This window comes from Capricornis sumatraensis, chromosome 8 (assembly GCF_032405125.1).
Source record: "Capricornis sumatraensis isolate serow.1 chromosome 8, serow.2, whole genome shotgun sequence".
Taxonomy (NCBI): Eukaryota; Metazoa; Chordata; class Mammalia; order Artiodactyla; family Bovidae; genus Capricornis; species Capricornis sumatraensis.
In genome coordinates this window covers 90,375,404-90,400,500 of record NC_091076.1, presented here as the reverse complement: position 1 = coordinate 90,400,500, position 25,097 = coordinate 90,375,404, and the positions used below count along the sequence as shown (strand labels likewise).

The 25,097-nt window shown below is 38.6% G+C and overlaps 1 protein-coding gene across 2 annotated transcripts; it reads right to left on the bottom strand.

Annotated features, from left to right (window-relative positions):
• Nucleotides 1-4,461: 4,461 nt before the first annotated feature.
• On the bottom strand, nt 4,462-14,804 carry ZPBP2 (zona pellucida binding protein 2). Of its 2 annotated transcripts, XM_068979013.1 has the most exons (5): nt 14,756-14,804; nt 14,547-14,612; nt 13,289-13,414; nt 12,476-12,637; nt 4,465-4,520 (listed from the first exon to the last, which is right to left on the bottom strand). In XM_068979013.1, the coding sequence occupies exons 1-5, from the start codon at nt 14,802-14,804 to the stop codon at nt 4,465-4,467; spliced, it is 459 nt and encodes a 152-aa protein (XP_068835114.1). The 2 variants fall into 2 exon arrangements, 1 of the variants encoding a protein (XP_068835114.1); XR_011145216.1 differs by lacking the exons at nt 12,476-12,637; nt 13,289-13,414; nt 14,547-14,612; nt 14,756-14,804 and adding an exon at nt 6,794-6,892 and having other exon boundaries at nt 4,462-4,520.
• Nucleotides 14,805-25,097: the final 10,293 nt, after the last annotated feature.

Genomic DNA, 25,097 nt, shown 5'->3' with positions numbered 1-25,097 from the left:
GCCCACTCACCATTACTATTCAATGTCATACTAGAAGTGCTAATTAATGCAGTAAGACTAGATAAGGAAATAATAGATATACAGATTGGAAGGAAGAAATAAAACTGTTTTGTTTGCAGATGACATGGTTGTCTAAGTAGAAAATCTCAAAGAATCTACCAAAAACCTCCTGGAATTAATAGCAATTAGAGAAAGATCATAGGATGTAAGGTAAATATACAAAAGTTAATTGCCTTTCTAAATACCAGCAATAAACACTTGGAATTTGAAATTAAAAATACAAGACCATAGACTTTCCTGGTGGTCCACTGGTTATGAATCCACCTGCCTAGGCAGGGGACATGGGTTCAATCCCTGTTCCAAGAAGATTCCACAACGCACAAAGCAACTACGTCTGTGTGCCACAACTACTGAAGCCTGAGTGCCTGGAGCCTATGCTTTGCAACAAGAACAGCCACTGCAATGAGAAGCCCAAGCATCACAACTAGCGAGTAGCCCCCACTCGCTGCAACTGGAGAAAACCTGTGTGAAGCAATGAAGATCCAGCAGAGCCAAATAATAAATAAAAAAATTTTTTTAATTTATACAAAAAGGCAAAAGACAATAACTATCATCATACTGCTGCTGCTGCTGCTAAGTCGCTTCAGTTGTGTCCGACGCTGTGCGACCCCAGAGACGGCAGCTCACCAGGCTCCCCCGTCCCTGGGATTCTCCAGGCAAGAACACTGGAGTGGGTTGCCATTTCCTTCTCCAATGCATGGAAGTGAAAAGTGAAAGTGAAGATGCTCAGTTGTATCTGACTCTTAGTGACTCCATGGACTGCAGCTTACCAGCCTCCTGCGTCCGTGGGATTTTCCAGGCAAGAGTACTGGAGTGGGTTGCCATTGCCTTCTCCAAACATCATATTGAGGAAGAACTAAATCAGGGGACTGACAACCAACCAAACGTAAGCCTTACTATACAGTAATCAAGGTAGATCAGTCCTGGGTGTTCTTTGGAAGGAATGATGCTAAAGCTGAAACCCCAGTACTTTGGCCACCTCATGAGAAGAGTTGACTCCTTGGAAAAGACTCTGATGCTGGGAGGGATTGGGGGCAGGAGGAGAAGGGGACGACAGAGGATGAGACGGCATCACAGACTCGATGGACATGAGTTTGGGTGAACTCCGGGAGTTGGTGACGGACATGGAGGCCTGGCATGCTGCAATTCATGGGGTCGCAAAGAGTCGGACACAACTGAGCGACTGAACTGAACTGAACCATACTGAGGAAAGAATACATGAATTAATAAGTAGGGAACCCAGACATAGATCCACATAAATGCAGTCAACTGAACTTTGGCAAAGGAGCAAAGGCAATTCAATGGAGGAAGGACAGTCTTTTCAACAAATGGTGCTGGAACCATCCATAGGCAAAAAAAAAATAAAAAAAAAAAAAGAATCTAAACATACAACTTACATTTTTCGCAAAAACTAATTCATCGTAGACTAAATGTAAATCACGAAACTAACTTCTTGAATACAACAGGAGCAAACTACATGACTTTGGGCTTGGTGATGAGTTTGTAGATATAACATAAAAAGCATGATCCATGGAAAAATATTGACTATACTTTGATTTATTTATTTTTGGCTACATGGGTATTCCTTGTTGCCCAGGCTTTTCTCCATTTGGGGCAAGCAGGGGCTGCTCGCCAGTTGGTGTGCAGGCTTCTCATTGCAGTGGCCTCTCCTGTTGCTGAACGTGGGCTCCAGGGTGCACAGGCCTCCGCAGGTGCAGTGCAAGGGCTCAGCAGTTGCGGGTCCCTGGGCTCTAGAGCACAGGCTCAATAGTTGGGGTGTATGGGCTTAGCTGCTCCACAGCATGTAGGATCTTCCCAGGCCAGGGACTGAACCAGTGTCTCCTGCATGGGCAGGGGGATTCTTTACCAGTGAGCTACCAGGGAAGCCCCAAACTGGTAAACTGGATTTTACTAAAATTAAAAACTTCGGCTCAGTGAAAGACATTGTGAGAAGAGACAAACCACAAAATTGGAGAAAATATTTGCAAAACACATATCTGATAAGAATTTGTATCTAAAATATACAAAGAACTCTTGGAACTCAACAATATGAATGAAAAATTCAATAAAAACAAGGAGATCTAAATGATAGATATACAGATGACAAATAAACACGTGAAATAATGCAGAGACCAGATGTCATTAGGGGATTTAAAATTAAAACAGTAATGAACTATCACTATATACCTAATAGAATAGCCAAAATCAAAAACACTTAAAATACCAAAAGCTGGTGAAGATGAGGAACAAGAAACACATCCATTGCAGTGGGAATGTAAAATGGTAAACCAATTTGGGATATAGTTTGGAAATTTCTTACAAAACTAGACATTATCTTACCATACAACCCAGCAATCATGCTCCTAGGTATTTACGCAATTGATTTGAAAACTCATGTCCATACAAAAATCTGTACACAAATATTTATAGCAATTTTATTCATAATCATCAAAAACTTGAAGCAATCAAGATGTCCTTTATACACCCATGATATGGAATATTAGTCAGCAATAAAAACTGATATATCAAAGCCATACAGTGACATGGAAGAATCTTAAATGACGATTGGTAAGTGAAAGAAGCCAGTCTGGAAAGTCTACATACTGTATGGTTCTAAGTTTAATCTAATTTGGGAAAGGCAAAACTGTAGCGACAGTAACAAGATTAGTGGTTGTCAAGGACTGTGGGGTAAGAGAGAGAGAAGAATAGATTAAACAGAGGGCATTTTAAGGGTGGTGGAACTATTCTGTGTGAAACTGTAGGGGTGGACACATGTCAATATGTACTTGTCAAAACCCACAGAACTGTACAACACAGAGAATGAACCTTAATATAAACTATTAAAACTATAGGTGATAATAATGTATCGACATTGGTTCATTAATCATAACAAATGTATCACACTAATGCAAGATGTTATTAACAGGGGAAACGGGGAGGGGTGAGGGGGTGGGCTGAAGTGGGTATATGGAACTCTGTGTAATATCTGCTCAATTTTTCTGTAACCCTAACTCTATACTAAAAAACAAAGTCTATTATTCTAAAATAAATAGACTAAAAGCAAAGAGACTAAAAGAAATAACTTTTTTGGTTCTAATTATAAAAGTAATACATATGCCTTTATATCATATGAGTGATATCAAACAAAATAATATATGGAAAGTACAAAATTTTATTATACTTGTCTACTCTTCTTGACCTTAACATAGTTTTAGGTACAAAGAAACAAGATTGTTTGTAAGCAACAAAACATATTTCATTAAAAATCATCCACTGAGATTAAATGCCTTCTTAGAAATACCATGTTGACTATCTTTTTATGGTTTTTACAATGTACATTTTCCAATGTTTTGGTCTTACTGATCTTCCTTAAAGAAAATATCTATGACAATTTGGGATGTGAACAAATCATCTTACGTCTTCCACCTCTACAAGCAAGTAATGATGCTTTCACCCCTAGTCTTCATGTTGAAATTCACTGGCATGATTTAGCTCCATAGATTTGGATGGAAATGCAGGTCTGACATGTAACATCAACATCAGGACTAAAAGTACCAGGACTACAAACCACTGCAGAGGAAAGTACAATGGAACAGATTATTCTCATTTCAGTTAAAGGTATTTTATACCAATAATACAAATTGCCATCAATGTCACACCATTGACATTCTATATCTATGTTCTACTACCAGTAATGTTCAACCAATTAAACTGTGGAAGACTATTTATGAGTTGTTTTTTCCCTTGGCTCCACTGAGCAGGTTGTAGGGTCTTAGTTCCCCAATCATGGATTAAACTCGGAGCCATGGCAGTGAAAGTGGAGTCCTAACCACTGGACTGTCCGGGAACTCCCTATTTATGAGTTTTCAATATTGTTATCTGATGATCCGAGGTAGCACTGTAAAAGAAAGTTAGAATCTTAGCTACTTTGTCCTTTAGTAGCATCTTCCAATAACTTCTGTGTTGCTCCATTTATGAGTTCCTATTTCTGGTTGTCTAGTTCCTATTTCTAATTTCTAGGCAGGACCATTTTGTTTCCTTTCATAGTACAGTATCTCAAGTCAGAATGCTATAGAGATATTTTGTAATACAAAAGATTATACTAGGCAGAATTAATATACATGAAGATAACTATGTTTAGAAATTTGGGCTTTGAATTTTTACTTCCCTTTAACTGAATACATTTCTTTGGTAAGAAAATCACTATAAATATTCAATTATGCTAAGAGAATTCTGACTATATAACCTAAATAACTAGATATGTGTATTTTATAATTACCACAACAGGTAGCGCAATTGCTGTGAAGACCTTCATTTTTTCCAAAGCCTGGACGACAGCTATCCATACGTACTATTTGAAAACTGTGATCCACAAAATGCATGGCTGGTAGAGTTTTATTTAGATCATGGTTGAAAATATATGCTTGGCTCCGGAAAAATTCTTCTATTCGATTTCTTGCCTAAGATTTTAAAACACCAGAGAGACGTGCAATTACTAAACTGTGAACCAAATTTCTTCTCCTATATCAGAGGCAATGAAATGTAATACAAGCATGGCACTGCTTTACACAACAGGTGAATTCCTGAAAAGTTGCATGTTAATACCAAAATTAGTTTAGCTTGAACTCATCAACTGTCAATTTTTAGGTACAACAGTTAAGAATTGAAATGAGGTTAAAAAGCACTTGTTTTGAATTATTTGCAGCATGTCTATCCCATATGTAGATAACTGGGAGTTGATTGTTTCTAACTCCAAAGAGCCAAGCAAGATGGAAACCAAAACTTTAATTAGCATTACAGACTAATGGTGTAAATTTTATTTTTTGAGCACAGGGCTTAAATAGTAACTAATAATAACCCATAAACCATGTACAATGTTAAGGGTAATGGGCTTAAGGACTAGAGGAGGAGAATGAAGGTATTTTTTTAGATTATGTCCTGAGCCTCGAATAAGGCAGAGGAGAGAGCAACTATCATGATCAATAAAGAACAGTTTTGGAAAAACCAATGTTTTAACCTAGAATGACATGATTATAAGGCTGTTCTTTATTTATTTATTTTTATAAGGCTGTTCATTTTTTTAAATGAATTAATTTATTTTTGGCTGTGCTGGGTCCTCATTGCTGGGCAGTCTTTTCTCTAGCTGCAGAGAGTGGGGGCTACTCTCTAGCTGCAGTGTATGGGTTTCTCATTGTGGTGGCTTGTCTTGTTGCGGTGCTTGGGCTCGAGGGCACAGGGGCTTCAGTAGTTGCAGCACATGAGCTAAGTAGTTGCGGCTCCTAAGCTCTAGAGCACAGGCTCAGTAATTGTGGTGCAGAGGCCTCAGTTCAGTTCAGTTCAGTTCAGCTGCTCAGTCATGTCCGACTCTTTGCAACCCCATGAATCGCAGCACACCAGGCCTCCCTGTCCATCACCAACTCCTGGAGTTCACTCAAACTCACATCCATCGAGTTCGTGATGCCATCCAGCCATCTCATCCTCTGTCATCCCCTTTTCCTCCTGCCCCCAATCCCTCCCAGCATCAGAGTCTTTTCCAACGAGTCAACTCTTCGCATGAGGTGGCCAAAGTACTGGAGTTTCAGCCTTAGCATCATTCCCTCCAAAGAACACCCAGGACTGATCTCCTTTAGAATGGACTGGTTGGATCTCCTTGCAGTCCAAGGGACTCTCAAGAGTCTTCTCCAACACCACAGTTCAAAAGCATCAATTCTTCGGCGCTCAGCTTTCTTCACAGTCCAACTCTCACATCCATACATGACCACTGGAAAAACCATAGCCTTGACTAGACAGACCTTCTTTGGCAAAGTAATGTCTCTGCTTTTGAATATGCTATCTAGGTTGGTCATAACTTTCCTTCCAAAGAGTAAGCATCTTTTAATTTCATGGCTGAAGTCAACATCTGCAGTGATTTTGGAGCCCCCCAAAATAAAGTCTGACACTGTTTTCACTGTTTCCCCATCTATTTCCCATGAAGTGATGGGACCAGATGCCATGATCTTCATTTTCTGAATGTTGAGCTTTAAGCCAACTTTTTCACTCTCCTCTTTCACTTTCAAGAGGCTTTTTAGTTCCTCTTCACTTTCTGCCATAAGGGTGGTGTCATCTGCATATCTGAGGTTATTGTTATTTCTCTTGGCAATCTTGATTCCAGCTTGTGCTTCTTCCAGCCCAACATTTCTCATGATGTACTCTGCATATAAGTTAAATAAGCAGGGTGACAATATACAGCCTTGACATACTCCTTTTCCTATTTGGAACCAGTCTGTTGTTCCATGTCCAGTTCTAACTGTTGCTTCCTGACCTGCATATAGGTTTCTCAAGAGTCAGGTCAGGTGGTCTGGTATTCCCATCTCTTTCAGAATCCATAGCATGTGAAGTCTTCCTGGATGAGGGATCAAACCTGTGTCTCCTGTATTGGCAGGTGAATTCTTTACCACTGAGCCACCAAGGAAGCCCTGTAAGGCTGTTTTTCAAGCTGCTGCTTGGTTACATTTGGAGAACAAAGACCAGCGATCCATCCTTCTTCTATCATAGGAAAAATACATAATATTAACCTGGGGAGTTATATAATATTCCAAACATACTATTCCAAGACAAAACATTTTAAAATAGCTAAAACTCTCACAATCTCATTTTATAAAACTGAAAGCAATATCAGTAATATTTCATGCTTAAGTTTTTAAACAGCTTTGTTTACTATTCAAATACTTTCCCCCTACACTGAAATTCTTACCTGGAGGATATTATGATTAGTGGTATCTTCACAGTCAATAGACTCATTGCATGTACCTTTCCACCCTGGTGCAAACGGATTAACTGGAGGGGGTAGAAAATGACATCTTCACAAAACAATTCCAAAAAGTTCCAAACATTCCAATAACGTTCCAAATGCTGATCAGTATACATGTGTGCATGTGTTTAATCTATGTAATCCCAGAAAGGTGCACAGTTTGAATACTTTATATATTATGATTTCACTCCATCTGGGGGCTAATGGAGGTAACTACAAGGCTTTAAAATGAATAGAAATAAATTTGGTTTGGTTTCCCCCTTTTGTCAAGTTCTCAAAAATACAATTTAAAATTCTATAAGAAGTTATAACTTAAATATTAGCTGCATAGTTAAAGACCATATTTATAAAATGCTACTGACTTCCCAAAAGTAGGCAACAATATATCATAGTTGAACCAGGCTAAGAACAACAATAGATTTGAGTGCTTAACAAGCATTTAAAGCCTACTACTTATTTCTCATATTACTATGGTAATTAATTCTGTAATAAGATTAAACTCATAAATTTAAAGAAATATTAAAATTTTTTACCTTGAAAGGCTATAAATAGCTCATGAATGAGGCCATGTTTTGGAACTTTAACAAAATGGCATTTATATGATGGTTCTATGATATGGCATGACAAATCAAAGATTAAATTATCCAAGATTTTCTTCAGGACTCGAAAAAGCAGATCATTATATTTTCCTTCACAAGATTTTGTGGTAAAACGTACAGCCATCTGATATGAATAGTCAGGTTCCCGATAGGCTTAAAAAAAAAAAAAAGATGATAATAAAACAATTGTGCCTAGCATCAATTTCCAAATAACACGTAATATTAAATACCATCAATCTTACAAACCACCAAAGAAGCTTAATTTATCTAATAAAATGTTTTAAGGGCTTCTCGGGTGGCACAGTGCATGAGTGGCCAACGCGGGAGACGCAAGTAGATGCAGGTTCGATCCCTGGGTAAGGAAGATTCCCCTGGAGAAGGAAATGGCAACCCACTCCAGTATTCTTGCCTAGGGAATCCCATGGACAGAGGAGTCTGGCAGGCTACAATCGATGGGATCTCCAAGAGTCAGACATGACTGAGCAACTGAGCACAAATGTTTTAACAATTTGTCCTCATGAAGACATGTAAAACTAATGACTTTAATGAAAAAGGTTATTTTGTCTGATACATTATCTACTCAGTACAAGAGAAGATATAGCTTCTGTGGGTGCCCTACATATGTAAGTTAAAAGTATCAAGAAAAGAATGAGATTTTGGTGGGGAGAGTCTTAGTTTACAGAAGTATCATTGGTGTCAGCACTGTCCAGTGAAAAGGATCATTAATTTGCTTTTATGGAATTAAACATCAATTTTTAAATTACCTAGCAAAACTGTGATAATGCTGATTGTGCCTGCATACCTAGACAGTGAGAAGTGGGAGGCTGAAAGAGGATTATTTAGAATACACTATTTTGATATCCACTGGAGAAGGGAATGGCAAACCACATCAGTAATCTTGCCTTGAGAACCCCATGAACAGTATGAAAAGGCAAAATGATAGGATACTGAAAGAGGAGCTCCCCAGGTTAGGTGCCCAATATGCTACTGGAGATCAATGGAGAAATAACTCCAGAAAGAATGAAGGGATGAAGCCAAAGCAAAAACAATACCCAGTTGTGGATGTGACTGGTGATAGAAGCAAGGTCTGATGCTATAAAGAGCAATATTGCATAGGAACTTGGAATGTCAGGTCCATGAATCAAGGCAAATTGGAAGTGGTCAATCAAGAGATGGCAAGAGTGAACACTGACATTCTAGGAATCAGCGAACTAAAATGGACTGGAATGGGTGAATTTAACTCAGATGACCATTATATCTACTACTGCAGACAGGAATCCCTTAGAAGAAATGGAGTAGCCATCATGGTTAACAAAAGAGTCCAAAATGCAGTACTTGGATGCAATCTCAAAATGACAGAATGATCTCTGTTCATTTCCAAGGCAAACCATTCAATATCACAGTTATCCAAGTCTATGCCCCAACCAGTAATGCTAAAGAAGCTATAGTCGAACAGTTCTATGAAGACCTACAAGACCTTTTAGAACTAACACCCATAAAAGATGTTCTTTTCATTACAGGGGACTGGAATGCAAGAGTAGGAAGTCAAGAAACACCTGCAGTAACAGGCAAATTTGGCCTTGGAATAAGGAATGAAGCAGGGCAAAGACTAATAGAGTTTTGCCAAGAAAATGCACTAGTCATAGCAAACACCCTCTTCCAACAACACAAGAGAAGACTCTACACATGGACATCACCAGATGGTCAACACCGTAATCAGATTGATTATATTTTTTTGTAGCCAAAGATGGAGAAGCTCTATACAGTCAACAAAAACAAGACTGGGAGCTGACTGTGGCTCAGATCATGAACTCCTTATTGCCAAATTCAGACTTAAATTGAAGAAGTAGGGAAAACCACTAGACCATTCAGGTACGACCTAAATCAAATCCCTTATGATTATACAGTGGAAGTGAGAAATAGATTTAAGGGACTAGATCTGATAGATAAGAGTGCCTGATGAACTATGGACTGAGGTTTGTGACACTGTACAGGAGACAGGGATCAAGACCATTGCCATGGAAAAGAAATGCAAAAAAGCAAAATGATTGTCTGGGGAGGCCTTACAAATAGCTGTGAAAAGAAGAGAAGTGAAAAGCAAAGGAGAAAAGGAAAGATATAAACATCTGAATGCAGAGTTTCAAAGAACAGCAAGAAAAGATAAGGAAGCCTTTCTCACCGATCAATGCAAAGAAATAAGAGGAAAACAACAGATTGGGAAAGACTAGAGAACTCAAGAAAATTAGAAATGCCAAGGGAACATTTCACACAAAGATGGGCTCGATAAAGGACAGAAATGGTATGGACCTCACAGAAGCAGAAGATATTAAGAAGAGGTGGCAAGAATACACAGAAGAACTGTACAAAAAAGATCTTCAAGACCAAGATAATCATGATGGTGTGATCACTCATCTAGAGCCAGACATCCTGGAATGTGAAGTCCTTAGAAAGCATCACTATGAACAAAGCTAGTGGAGGTGATGGAATTCCAGTTGAGCTATTTCAAATCCTGAGAGATGATGCTTTGAAAGTGCTGCACTCAATATGTCAGCAAATTTGGAAAACTCAGCAGTGGCCACAGGACTGGAAAAGGTCAGTTTTCATTCCAATTCCAAAGAAAGGCAATGCCAAAGAATGTTGAAACTACCGCAAAATTGCACTCATCTCACACGCTAGTAAAGTAATGCTCAAAATTCTCCAAGCCAGGCTTCAGCAATACGTGAACCGTGAACTCCCTGATGTTCAAGCTGGTTTTAGAAAAGGCAGAGGAACCAGAGATCAAATTGCCAACATCCGCAATGATCATGGAAAAAGCAAGAGAGTTCCAGAAAAACATCTATTTCTGCTTTATTGACTATGCCAAAGCCTTTGACTGTGTGGATCACAATAAACTGTGGAAAATTCTGAAAGAGATGGGAATACCAGACCACCTGACCTGACTCTTGAGAAACTTATATGCAGGTCAGGAAGCAACAGTTAGAACTGGACATGGAACAGCAGACTGGTTCCAAATAGGAAAAGAAGTACGTCAAGGCTATATATTGTCACCCTGCTTATTTGACTTATATGCAGAGTACATCATGAAAAACGCTGGGCTGGAGGAAGCACAAGCTGGAATCAAGATTGCCAGGAGAAATATCAATAACCTCAGATATGCAGATGACACCACCTTTATGGCAGAAAGTGAAGAGGAACTAAAAAGCCTCTTGATGTAAGTGAAAGAGGAGAGTGAAAAAGTTGGCTTAAAGCTCAATATTCAGAAGACGAAGATCATGGCATCTGGTCCCATCACTTCATGGGAAATAGATGGGGAAACAGTGAAAACAGTGTCAGACTTTATTTTGGGGGGCTCCAAAATCACTGCAGATATTGACTGCAGCCATGAAATTAAAAGATGCTTACTCTTTGGAAGGAAAGTTATGACCAACCTAGATAGCATATTCAAAAGCAGAGACATTACTTTGCCAACAAAGGTCCGTCTAGTCAAGGCTATGGTTTTTCCAGTGGTCATGTATGGATGTGAGAGTTGGACTGTGAAGAAAGCTGAGCGCCGAAGAATTGATGCTTTTGAACTGTGGTGTTGGAGAAGACTCTTGAGAGTCCCTTGGACTGCAAGGAGATCCAACCAGTCCATTCTAAAGGAGATCAGTCCTGGGTGTTCTTTGGAAGGAATGATGCTAAAGCTGAAACTCCAGTACTTTGGCCACCTCATGCGAAGAGTTGACTCGTTGGAAAAGACTCTGATGCTGGGAGGGATTGGGGGCAGGAGGAGAAGGGGATGACAGAGGATGAGATGGCTGGATGGCATCACGGACTCGATGGATGTGAGTCTGAGTGAACTCCAGGAGTTGGTGATGGACAGGGAGGCCTGGTGTGCTGCGATTCATGGGGTCGCAAAGAGTTGGACACGACTAAGCGACTGAACTGAAATGAACTGATTTTGATGTCACTTTGAGGTTCCTTGGTCAGACACATTTCAGTTCAGTTCAGTCACTCAGTTGTCTCTGACTCTTTGTGACCCCATGAACCGCAGCACGCCAGGCCTCCTTGTCCACCACCAACTCCCAGAGTCCACCCAAACCCATGTCCATTGAGTTGGTGATGCCATCCAACCATCTCATCCTCTGTTGTCCCCTTCTCCTCCTGCCCTCCATCTTTCCCAGCATCAGGATCTTTTCAAATGAGTCAGCTCTTCGCATGAGGCTGCCAAAGTATTGGAGTTTCAGCTTCAACATCAGTCCTTCCAGTGAACACCCAGGACTGATCTCCTTTAGAATGGACTGGTTGGATCTCCTTGCAGTCCAAGGGACTACCAAGAGTCTTCACCAACGCCACAGTTCAAAAGCATCAATTCTTCGGCGCTCAGCCTTCTTTATAGTCCAACTCTCACATCCATACATGACCACTGGAAAAACCATAGCCTTGACTAGACGGACCTTTGTTGACAAAGTAATGTCTCTGCTTTATAATATGCTGTCTAGGTTGGTCATAACTTTCCTTCCAAAGAGTAACTGTCTTTCAATTTCATGGCTGCAATCACCAACTGCAGTGACTTTGGAGCCCCCCAAAATAAAGTCAGCCACTGTTTCCCCATCTATTTTCCATGAAGTGATGGGACTGGATGCCATGATCTTAGTTTTCTGAATGTTGAGCTTTAGCCAACTTTTTCACTCTCCTCTTTCACTTTCATCAAGAGGCTCTTTAGTTTTTCTTCACTTTCTGCCATAAGGGTGGTGTCATCTGCATATCTGAGGTTATTGATATTTCTCCCGGCAACCTTGATTCCAGCTTGTGCTCCTCCAGCCCAGTGTTTCTCATGATGTACTCTGCATATAAGTTAAATAAGCAGGGTAACAATATACAGCCTTGACATACTCCTTTTCCTATTTGGAACCAGCCACATTTAAAATACTCTATAAGCCATACTGATTATATATAACAGACTCATTTATACTAAATGAAGAAACCATATACTTAATTCTGATCCAAACTAAATGTATAAGTTAAAATGTGCCTATATTCTTACCAAAGATCATAAAGTCATATCTCTGCTTTACTACCTTTTCTTCTTGGGTTTCTGCTTTGATAGTCTTATATGAAAAACTGCAAGTATAAAGTCCAGACAAAGGCTCCAGAAAGTCTTTCACTGTCAGCTTTCCTGTATTAGTTATATTTATTCTATTACTTCCTAAACAGAAAGAGTAAATGAGTTGGTTATTTAACATGTAACAATTCAAACACTATTTAGTAAACTTGGGGTTACAAATACATATGAAAGTTTATAAATTAATGGACAATTTTAACTTCAAGAATTCAACAGTCTTAATTCTGCTGTATTACTCAATGGAAAACCACACGATAAGTACAATTTTGAAATATATTTTGGTTTTCTTTAATTCAATTCTTGGCATCTAATTTCAATTTATTTATACCAGTAATTCAGTAAATGAGATTATAGTACCTTATAGTACAATGCAATTTCTTCACATATGATAGAAATTAATAATCCTTACATTCTAAGACACCCTTCTAACATCATGAAAAATTACAAATTAGTTACCTCATTTCCTATCACAGATGCTGCAAAGATAAATTTTAGGTTCTATAAAAACTTCTGAACTAATAAGGCTTTGGGAGGAAAGGTACAAAAATTATTGCTTCAGTTTTATGAATAAGGAGAAAATAAGGCACAGACCAGGTTATGACTGTCTAAATACTGAGTAAGCGAAACTTCAGTTAAAATTAAGTTACAGCTTTTTCATTCTCATAAATAATAGTGCTTTTCTTAAAAAAGGTTGGCATCATTAAAAAAGGAAGATATTAAAATCAAATAACTTACCTGATAATGGCTTTTCATTAGGCCCAACCCATAAATAGGTGGGGTCCACTGTTTCTTTTTCCGCATGTTTAAAGTCCATACAGACAAGGACTGGGCTGTTGTGATGTAATTTTACATATACTTTCACTATGACAAATAAAACAGTATATAACTACATTATATAGCAAAATTTAAATTAATAAACACACTTCCTACCATTTTGTCCCAAAGTTACTTTGATTAGTTCTCTTTGGATTTCACGGTTTTAAAAATCAGCATATCATTATAACACTTGGAAAACTAAAGTCCTTTTTACTTCTCATAGACTTTTAAAACTCTAGACTGCCAGAGAGTCATTATTTTTTTTTCTGTGATAGTATAATACATTTTAGTGTACAGATTCAGAAGAACTAGAATCAAAAAATTTTGAAGCGTTGGTAGAATCAACCTGAAGATCAGAAAAGGAAATTTTTGCTTGCAAAACTATTTTAAAGATGATCATTATCATCCCCAAGGCAAATGTGATATTTAGCTGTAAGTGTCCTCTGTTAGGAACAATAATTCAGTCTATGTGGGACACATAAAGAAGATTTTCTGCAATTCCTACTCTATCTCGGATTTGATGGAAGCAGCAACAATGTGCTTTGAACAATACTGTCCCATAAGATAGTAATTATAAGGCCTGCTGAACACCGGGCTCTGAACCTATAAAGATACTGTACCACAATTCGGCGGTGGCATGGAGGGGGAGGGGCTCCAAAAACGGAGTGATCCCAAATGTAACCAACGCTACGAACCAGCCCAAAGTCAGCTAAAGTTAGCTGTGTGACTGATTTTCCTTGGGGAGTGTGTGAAAGTTTTATCACAGTGACAAATGACATCTGAGCGGAGCCGGAAATGATGTGTAGGAGTTCTAGTTAATGAAGGGATAAGGACATTCCAAACAGAGGGACTTCCAGCCCCGGAAATCACTCCTCTGAGCTGGCCTCACAGGTTGCAAACCAGCAGGGACATTCTGAAGAGAGGTGCTATCAGAGAAAGAGCTATAAATTGAATCTTAGCTCCTCACGAGCCGTGCTTCTTTAGGCGAGATTCTTCTTTACGCAATTGAGGCGCAGTGGCGTTGCTGTAAGGATGAAACAACCTCCAGGAAGTTCAGAGCACACAGTACACGTTCTGTAACTTTCTGCTGCATTTCCTTGCTCGGGAAAAACCTCAGCAGAGCCACGGGGACCCCGGCTGTTCGGATGGACTCTGCGAGTGAAGAGGTCCTCATTACCTGGGTGTCCCGGCTTGCCATAAATGAAACCTTTCTTAGTGCGTTCGGAATTACGCTGCCATCCAACTGCGGAGGGAAAAAAAAAAAAACAACCCCACTGACCAAGTGGAAGCGGAGCCTGAGCTCAGACTGGGGCGGGGCGGGGCGAAGCGGGGAGGCTGGACCGGGAAGCTGCGGGAAGCCTGGGGGCCGGGCGGGAGGAGCCCCACCTCCTGTGAGGTACCAGAGCACCGCGGAGAGTAGGACCCACGCTCGCATCACGACTCAGGGGCTAGCGTCGCGGGAGGGTTAGGCGTCGAGGGCCGGGCTCCTTCCTACCTCAGCCCCAGCGCCACGCCTCCCCATCTCTTCTCCACCGAGCGGAGCAAACCGCCAGGGTCCGCTCCCCTACCGTGCGTAGCTACAAAGGGAGCGGGCGCGCAGGAGAGCGCGAGCGTGCTCCGCGGCCTGTCGCGCGTGGGTGGGGCTGGGGGGCGGGGCTTGTGCAGAGGGCAGGGCCCTGGCAGGTGCCGGGAGGCGAGCGCCCCGCCCCTCGCGCGCACGCGGTCGCTGTCATGCGGATGCTTCCGGTGCTTCGCGCCTCCAATCTGGCGCCATTTTCCTGCGCTCTTGTCCGCTTAGTTCGCTGGGCAGTCGGTGAGAGAAGAAAAGCGTTGGCGTTTTAGTCATTTCCTTAGTCTAGGAGCTGAAGAAATCGATGAGAGGAACGCGGTGGGCGCAATGGGATAGGGCGGATAGGGGGTGAGATTACATTAGGATCTGAGGAAGGAGAAGCTTCCACTTCACAGGAAGCAGAGAGCCCCGCGTGCGAATTCCCTATGCCTTTCTTATGAATTGTCTGAAACTGTGTGCACAATCTTTTTCAAATTCTTAACTCCAAGTTTTCACCCACCTGTGTTCTAACCCACAGAATGAAGAACCCGAAGAACTAGTGCACCAACAAGGCGTCTCCAGGGCTTTGCACTCTAGAGGAACCTTTAACCTTCATTTTCAACTTCCAGTATCATATGATGTTGAGAGACTCCACTTACAAGTGTATCCTGGGTTGTGAAGTAAGCCTGCTTTAACAAAAACAAAAACACGAGCCCAGTTGAAAGGCAAGATCTCCAAATGCTTTTTTTGCAGGGTAGATGCTCAGTCAATATCAGCGAGCTCCAAAAGAGACCAGGCCAGTGTCTTTCATGGTTCCTTCTTGGCTACTCATTTAGTGGCCTGGAAAGCCCTGCGTATTGTCTGTTTCTTAGCAGCGGGACACCCTCCGTCGTGGTTTTGAGTAGGCTGGTGGGTAGAGAGCCCAAGGTTCAGACAGGGTGCAGAATGATTATTTGGGGTGAGATCAAGAGTTTTCAGTTTTATTTCCTTTGAGCCGAGTCAGTACTTGGACTGTCTCAGATGGTCCAGGAGCAGCCTTTGTCAGTGATTTCAGTTTTAGTCACTGTTAATGTTACTACATAGCATAAACCATGAAATGTGATTCGGTGAGTCAGATCCACCCTTGTCAGTTACCGTGTCTAGATTCATGGTTTAGTCTCAACTGTTCCCTTCTTAAAGTAATGATAATAAAGACAAATTTAGGCATTATCTCTGATTCCCTGGAAGTTTATCATTAAACCCACAGCGTTTTATTAGCTTCCCAGTTATAAGTAATTGATCCTTGTAAACCCTCTGTGATCAACTTTGAATACTATAAGAAGAGACTTAACCAAATGAGTAGTGATTTGTTCAAAGAATCCATCTACTGTTTTAAAACTAACTTTTAATTTTAGAATAGTTTTACATTTACAGAAAAATTGTGAAGATAGTACCGAGTTCTCATGTATGCCCACCTATTTCCTTACAATTAACATCTTACATTTGTTATGATACCTTTCTCACAAGTAATGACCAATACTGATACCTTATTAAATAAAGTCCATACTTGATTCACATTTCCTTAGTTTTTACCTAATGGCCTTTTTCTGCTCCAGGATCCCAGTCAGGATCCCTTGTTACATTTAGTCATCAAGTCTCCTTAGCGGTGACAGTTACTCAGACATTTCTTGGTTTTGATGACCTTGACAGTTAATGGGTTTTGAGATGACATTGACTTGATCTGAACTGGTCAGGCTCTTTGCAGAATGCCTCTAGGTTAGACTGGAGCTTAACCAGTCTAAGTTAACCCTCTAGGTTAGGGTTTATGGATGGAAGGCTATGGAGGTGAAGTACCATATTCAAGTATATATCAAGGGCACATACTGTCACATGCCTTATATCATTGTTGTTAACTTGATCACCTGCCTGAGGTAGTATTTATCTGGTTTCTGTCATATAAAGTTACTCTCTTTCCTATACCTTTTCATACTGTAATCTTTGGAAGGATGTCACTATGTGAATACCATTCTTTTTTTAAAAAAAAAAACACCTTTTTTTTGGGGTGGGGTGCTTTGTGTGGCTTGTGGGATCTCAGTTCCCTGACCAGGGATTAAACCCAGGCCATGGCAGTGAAAGCCAGGAATCCTAATCACTAGGCCACTAGAAGCACCCAAAAGTGTATTGCACACTTTAAGGAGTGGGGATTTATGCTCTACCTCCTTGAGGGTGAAATAGCTGCATCAATTATTTCACCCACTTACTTTTAATCTATCCCCTTAAGTATCATGTTTTTGAGTCTGAAATACTCAATACTGAGCTAATTATTCACAGAGTAGTAACACATGCCATTGATAAGTATAAAGAACATTGTAATGGAAGCTAAACACCTTCTAAAACTTTTAATAACCAAATAACTATTCATCCTTACACCATCCCTGTGAAATTTTACAGTTCCTCTTCTGCTACTTTTGATGTGCTATTTTTGCCTTTAGAAACTAACAAACAACAAATTTCCCCTTTCGATACTAAAATTAGACCTAGTGTTTAGAATATTTCTCCGAAATTGTTATTATCCTGTAGAACTCCATCCCATACACGTTATAGAGATGTTGTCATGGTGCCATAATCGTAAAACAAAGCCATTACAAGTTATTAACTCATTTAAAAATTATGTACCTATATCTATATATATGTCTCCTATACCAAGGCGTATTTAAAATAAACTAAAATTCGTAAAATTACAATATGTATTCTTTAACTGGATAAGAATGGGTTTACTCTGGTGTGGACTTCTGATGCATAAACTCCCAACCTTAAGTCTCAAATATACTTGTATATACCAACCACATACGTTTCTAACAAAGGCAAAGTGGTCTTTTTGAGAATCATTTACATGTTTAACATACTGGGTAACTTCAACTTCAGTGTGAAGAAAAATTCTGTTATTTAAAAATTATATGTTCACCTCCCCTTCCCTCTCCCTATAGTCAAATGTGTGCTCCATCTCTATAATGTGGGAAGGATGTTGGGAAAAGATGTTCACTCTGTGTACAACTAACATTTTACTGTCTTTAGTGTATCTTCCCCTTCCCACCCCAATCTCTTAGTACTGATACCTTATATATGTGTTTTTGTAAGCTGTCTCAGATCCTATTAGGAAGAAGGTAAGGTAGTAGAAAATAAACACACATAAATACAATGTGTAGTGTTTTGTGAGTGGTGGGAAAAAGCAGTTTCCAAAAGGGAAAATAAAGTGAGAATATTGCTTCCAAAATTGAAAAAGTTGAGTTGATGAAAGTGCCAACACTCTTTGGAACTGTCTTAGAACCTCCTGAAAACTTGGACCGAGAACTTTTACTATGTGAGATGAACAGTTGAGGAAGAAGAACATATTACATTCAATAGAGTGCTCATTGATGGTATTTATGGCTATCATCCCTGAATCTAGATCAAAAGTTCCAGATTTTGCTCAAGACAAACCTCTTTGAACTTAGACTTGCAAGAAAGCAATCCAGATCCTCCCTCCCGCCATGTGATATTACTCTCTTCTCCATTATCCTTCTAAAATAGACATTTGGAGACAATTGACTGTCTTGCCATTTCCTTCCTATTGGGGTTCTCGGCTTTGACATTCAAAAGGCGGCTGGAGGCGCAGTAGATACCTTGGCGGTGAGCGTCCTTTAAAGCCGCCGCCAGCCAGCGCCGCTGTAACCCCGCGCACAGTCCGGTCGCCGGCTCCTGCCCCTTTCAATCTGCGCCGACGCGGCGGCCGGATCCCGGGGACTCCCCGCGCTGGGAATCTCCCGCCAGCTGCGCGCTGCGAATCTCCCGCCAGCTGCACGCTGCGTCCCGGCGAAGGCAGGAGCACGTGGAGCGGCTGGGTAGCCAGAGCGGCAGCTCCAGCCCAGCCCGGCGGCGAGATGGAAGGTGAGCCTCCAGCCTGCTTCTTTTCTAAGGGGTCTTTGAAATGCTCAACCGGTGCACGCAGCAGAGAGAGTTCCTTCTGAATCTCGGTTTTGCTTCTATTTATTTCTTTTGTCAAAAGTAAATAGGCATTTCAGAGGGCAAAGCGTGTCGGTTTTCATACATCTCTCATTTGCTACCTCTCCCCCACCCCCAACCTAACTTTGGACAGTGATAATTTCTCCGCAGTTTTACCTCTTAGGGGTTGTCAGGGGTCAACTCTGATTCTGCAGAGGAGGAGTACTTATGGGGTGTCCCTGAAATGGCAGCAAACCTAAGGTGGAATAACTAATCCTTTTGCATGATTTTTTCGTCCATGGCTTCAAAGTCCGTTGGAATTGGGCTAACCTGAGTGACTTCTTTAGGATGAAAGGTGACTTTTTTTTAACCCCCTAAGGGTAAATGCTGTCATATGGGAAGGTAAATTTTTAAGTAATGGCATTTGTGCTTCCCTTGGTACTCAATCTTCTAATGATAACTTATTTACTCAAAGCAAAAAATTAAGTTCACATGAAAAGTTTCATTTGAATTAATTTTGAAAGTTATTAAACTATCCTCACTTCCCCCCAGATTTTCAGTATTATTGGGATATATATACTTCCTTGGGATAACTAAAATTTCACAGTGTTATTTTAAACTTTTCAACAGTTTTCTCCACAAGTGTTTCTAAAACCTTGAAAATGGCAGGTGCATCTCAAGTTGGAGGAGAAAATCAGAAAATAGAAAATCAAAATTTGTGAGAAACGTATTCATTCTATTAGTAAATGAGACACTGACACCTAATTAAAATGTTAACTTGATAAATAATTATCAATAGCTTGGATATTTTCTTCATAATGATTGAAGGCTCTCTTATTGCCAGTATACCTTGATCTTTGGCTGCTTTAGGTCTAGGATCTATGAAGTTATTAAAACTTGATTGAATATGTCAGGACACAAAATAAATTTTGTTTCATGTATAATTGAGCAGAGTACTGTGATTGTAAATCTTTAATTTACACATGGGTATGTTTATAATTTTAAACTGACTTGGCACTTATACGTGTTTTTTTTTTCCTCTAAGTAGAGTGCCAAATGATAAGTCAGTGCACAGTACATATTTAGTATTCTGTAAAAAAAAAATTTTAATGATCATTATTGAAAAATATTTTGAGGGTTTTCTCTTATGAAAAACTTTTTGCTTTAAATCAAGGTTTAAAAGTAAATCTAAAAATTTATACTTTGAATATTTGAAAAATGATTTATGATGTGTAATTCTTATCATGTAAAGATTGCATTGACCAAGAACAGGAAAACATTAGGTTGTTGTACAGTAGAAAAAATAATTTAAAAAACACTCAGGCTTTAATTATTTCAGATGAATTCCTGAGTTTATTTTTGTGAAGTGATAGATAAATACTCCAAAACTATTTTTTCCTAGTCTTAGTCATTATCATTTCATTCTCAAGAATAACATATGAATTAGTGTAAGATAGTGGAAACTGGAATGTTTCTCTATAAATGTTAATGCCCCTGAATTCATTTATTTAATGTGAAATAAATTATTAACTAAATAGCATAATTCAGGATATTAAAGCCCTAACTGACTTTTTGATAAGCTGAATAAAAAGGGAATGAAAATTTGTATAGAATTTTATTTGGAATGTACAGGCTATAAATGGAAAGAGAATACAGAATTGAATCACTAGGTGAGTTTAGATGAGTAGATTATATTCATAATCTGTGGAGATAGATGTTACATGGTATGCTTGATGCTAAGATTTCACACTTAAAAACTAAGATTAACAGAAGGGTTAGTGATGTGAATTTGCCTATTCTAACATCACGTCCTTGAGGATCAGAGTATTTGGTGTAATAAAATATCTGGTTTATTATAGCCACTCAAGATTGGCTAATCTGGTCTATGTGTTTGATATTTAAAGTACTTTTATATTATTTTGATATTTTGGTCCCAGTTTAGAATTTGACCTATAGTGTATACCTGTCATATCTTGGCACTGTAAGCAAGTAGAGTACTTGATGAAGTACTTTTATTTTCTGCCTAATTTGGGGGCCAGATTAATATGCTATGGTTTATTGTGAAATGTGAAACTATATAGTCAGTATTTCTTCAACATATAAAATCTTTTTAAAAAGTTATTCATTTTTTCACTCATCACCAGACATTTATTGAGAATTTCTGTGTGTTAAGATGTCAGATGAAATAAGCTTTTGAAACAGAAAGTTTGTCATGTAAAGATGAAGAGTTAATGCATGTAATAAATCGAGAACTAGAATTGTTTTCTTTTCTCCCAATTTGTCATCCTGAATATTTTCTACACAGAGATTCTTTATGTTACTGAATTTTGTTATTTGTGCTATAATAATATCTCTTCTATCTGATAGTTGAGAAATGGGTAGTTCACAAATATGAATTTTATAGATATTGGCATATTTCTTATTTAATATAAAACTTCTGGGATTTCCCTGGTGGTCTGGTGGTTAAGAATCCCACTTCCAATGCAGGCAATGCAGGTTCGATCCCAGGTCTGGGAATGAAGATCCCACATGCCATGAGAAAAGCTCATGTGCCACAGCTGAGACCCAATGCAGCTAAATAAATAAATATTTTTAAAAACCTTTTTTATTTCAACATTATTGGGAAGAAATCTTTCTAAGAGTATTTGTTACACAGACCCCTTATAAGTGAGGTCCACAAGAGAAAACTTTATCTTAGGGACCCAGACTCAGTATTCTGAGCATCAGGTTATATATCGTTCTGTAGTATATTCTCATGGGGTTTTGAACTGTGCAGAGCTGAATCCCCCTACGCTAAATATTCCCAGGTTATTGTGTAATTTTTGTCTCCTTCTTGATGTCAGCTTCCCACCACATGGCTTTTGTGGTAGCCATTTTTTTCATTTCTAGCTTCCTTTCTCTGTTCTGGATGGATGGTATTTACATAGATACAGCCTCCAGATGGTGGTTTACTAGCCCTCCGTTATGAACATGTGAAGGTTGAACTGATAAAATTCAAAGGAACAAAAGCCACAGAAAGGTCATGGGGTCCTGGTAGAACATAATTTAAGAAAATTTCTGGTTGTGTTTGCTACAATCTAATATGCTGTTTCATACTTCCATGTCTTTCCTAAAATTTTCATCCCATTCTTTACCTTGTTATGCCTACTCATTTTTTCATGCATTATCACCATGAAGGACCTCCTCATGACTTTTCCTGGTGCTTTCTGGTGGTCATTCTATTCAGTCCCTCACCTCCATCCAACTGGGCTAAGGGCCTTTCCTTACTGTGCATACTTCTCCCAATTATATTGAAATTATTCACCGATTTAAGTGTTTATTCCCTCACTGGTCTTTAAGCTTCTGAAGGCAGGAACTATGTCTTATTTTTGTATACTCAGTGCAAAGAGCAGTTCCTGGTTCATAAAAGATCCTCAGAGTTTGTGACATTAAAGTTTCAAAATGGTGCCCAAAAGAGACTTCCCTGGTGATGGTCCAGTGGTTAAGACTTTGCCTTTCACTGCAGGGGTGCAGGTTCGATCCCTGGTCAGGGAGCTAACATCCCATATGCCTCACAGTCAAAAAACCAAACATGAAACAGAAGCATTATTGTAACAAATCTAATAAAGAATTTAAGAAAATGGTCCACATAAAAAAACTTTGAAAAAATGGTGCTGAAAAGTCATTTTCATTATCTTTATTATGATGCCTTCTATTATTCTTTGTGAATAAGGGATTGGTGCTAGCAATTCCTTGTTAGAACTCAGAAAAATGTTTAAATATTTAAAATGGTATAACAGAAAGGAAAAGTTAGAAAACAAAAATGGTATTGATTTTTTGACTAGCATATTACTTAATGCTAAACCTTACCTTTTAACATGAGCAGATTTCAGGATCACATATTAGTCCATTAAAATATGGATCAAATATGAGGGGAAATTTACTTTCTCAGTCAGTAAGATACATGAATGGTCTCATAAAATTATCATACATTTTCCTGGTGATACCTTTTTAATATGTTGTTAAAAGTTTGTCATCAGTGTATGTATTTACACTTACGACTAAAAGATTATCGGTAGGTCTTTTATCAGATAACCAGTATGAGTTGGCTCCTAACTCAAGCTGTAGCTCTAGACCATGTGTGAAAAAGGAGTGATTAACACAGAAGCTGCCTGTAGTAAGTACCCAATAAATGCTTTCTGAATGTGTTAAACATACATTCGTTATTGTGGAAAAAGATTCTAAACATCACGAGAACATAGAGTAGGCTGCTGTTAAGCCTTTTGAAAATACAACTTTCCCATTAACTGGCACATTCATAATAATTAGAAATCATAAGGATGACCGTAAGCCCTTTTGAATCACTTTTTTAAAAAAGATGAAATAATGAAACAATGATTGTATTTCTATTATAGGGGGATTATTTGAAAAGTGGTATATATATATAAAACTATTAATTATTATTGCTGTAAAATCTGTCAAAATAATCCCTAATGATCCTGAATGAGATAATTTTTTCAGCCTTAATGAAATCTGCTTTTGCATCCAGAATTAAAGTTCTTAGAGTACAAAGTGATGTACAGTAAATCAATATAATTTGGAGTCAATACCATATTATATTGGACAGGTAGCCCATCTAGAAGACAGAAAAAACGAAATGTTTAATAATAGATATGAAACAGAATAAAACCATTTATGAAGCAGTGCTTTTTATGCATCAAAAATTCAAAAGCCGCTTACCTCCTGACTTATTATGTCAATGGAATTGGCAACATATCACAAATTGTATTTATTAGCAACTGTTTTTAGAGATAACATTTTTGGCACATCAGGTTATTTGTGGGTTTATAAAGGAAACTTTTTAAAATAAGAGAAATGGAAAACATTTCAATAGCATCACTGATGAAGCAGTGCAAAACTGTATTTTTTACTCTTAGCTCTTAATTATTTAAAGATTATTTAACTGGATTTCTTGCATATTTTGGTCATTAGTACACCTGTTGCCCCGTCCAAACTGTCAGATTCCAAAGTGTAGGGATCTTTTTATCACCAGTGATAACTAGTACCCTGCCTAGTCCCTAGCACATGATAGGACTGCAGTCATATTTATTAAATAAATCAACTAATAAATTGCCTGTGTTTGGTCATTTGACTATTTATTTGTTCAACTTTTATGGTAAAGATAGTAAAGAAAATAGTGACATGAAAGCTAGTTAATTTTTCCGGTTAATTTGTCAGAGGTGCTATTAAAGGTTTGATAGAAGAGCTTCGAATGTTGGCTGAATTCAACAGGATGAATACTGTTATTTTTTTCTAATCTAATACTGGCTTAACTTTGGGCAAAATAACATAGTGAAATCTAATCCTTGGCTTTGCTACATTTTTTGCAGTGTTTCAGCAAGCCACAATAAACTATTTCTTCACAACAAATGTTTTGCTTTTTAAAGTTGAGAATACCATATTTTACTTCATTTGATTTCTCTATCACACAATGATCAGTTTATTTGCAAAGTATTATCCGTTTGAGAGAATGTTAACATAGCAGAATATTTAGAACATGAGAGCAATTTTACATGAGCAAATATGCACAGGAAAAAAATTCAGTGCACAACCATGATCTTACTCATAACCACATTTATAAATTTTTAATATTTTCAAAGAGCTGGTTAAAAAGTTTTATTTTGAGGTCTGAATATACATTTTATAGGGATGATCTTCAATGTGCTAATATTTGGTAAATGATACACATGAAAGTCAAATTGAGCCTCTGATATACATTTGTGCTACTGTCTACACTGTGCACAAGTGTATAACAGATGATCTTCAATTGCAGAGATAAAGGCAGATGATGGCAAAAATGATTAGTTGTTAAATATTACGAAAACCGTTTTTTCAGAGTGGAGCTATTATATTTTACATCAGCTATGATATAACTCCACATTCATAAAAAGTTGATTATTGAGCATGCTCAATTTTTATCCACAGAATATTTTTTTCCTATGCATATGTGCTCATGTAAAGTTGTTTAGGTAAGGATATTACTATAGGGACCACTGCTACTTAGCTATTGACCCTTTGCCTCTACCACAGATCAGCAACTGGCAGTCTTTTAGGAAGCTGTTCCCTATTCTAGGTTGGAATCTCTTGCTTTTCTGAAACTTAGTAGTATTTTATGTCACCTAATGACTGCTAGAACCTAACTGTATTTTATGCATAAAGTATTCTTGCATGGTTTTAATG

Coding starts and splice junctions, on each gene's coding strand:
- ZPBP2 (XM_068979013.1), bottom strand. CDS start 14,804: ATGCGAGCGTGGGTCCTACTCTCCGCGGTGCTCTGGTACCTCACAGGA. Junction 14,613..14,755: donor GCTCTGGTACCTCACAGGAG/GTGGGGCTCCTC, acceptor TTCCCTCCGCAG/TTGGATGGCAGCGTAATTCC. Junction 4,521..12,475: donor ATATGACTTTATGATCTTTG/GTAAGAATATAG, acceptor TTAAAATCTTAG/GCAAGAAATCGAATAGAAGA.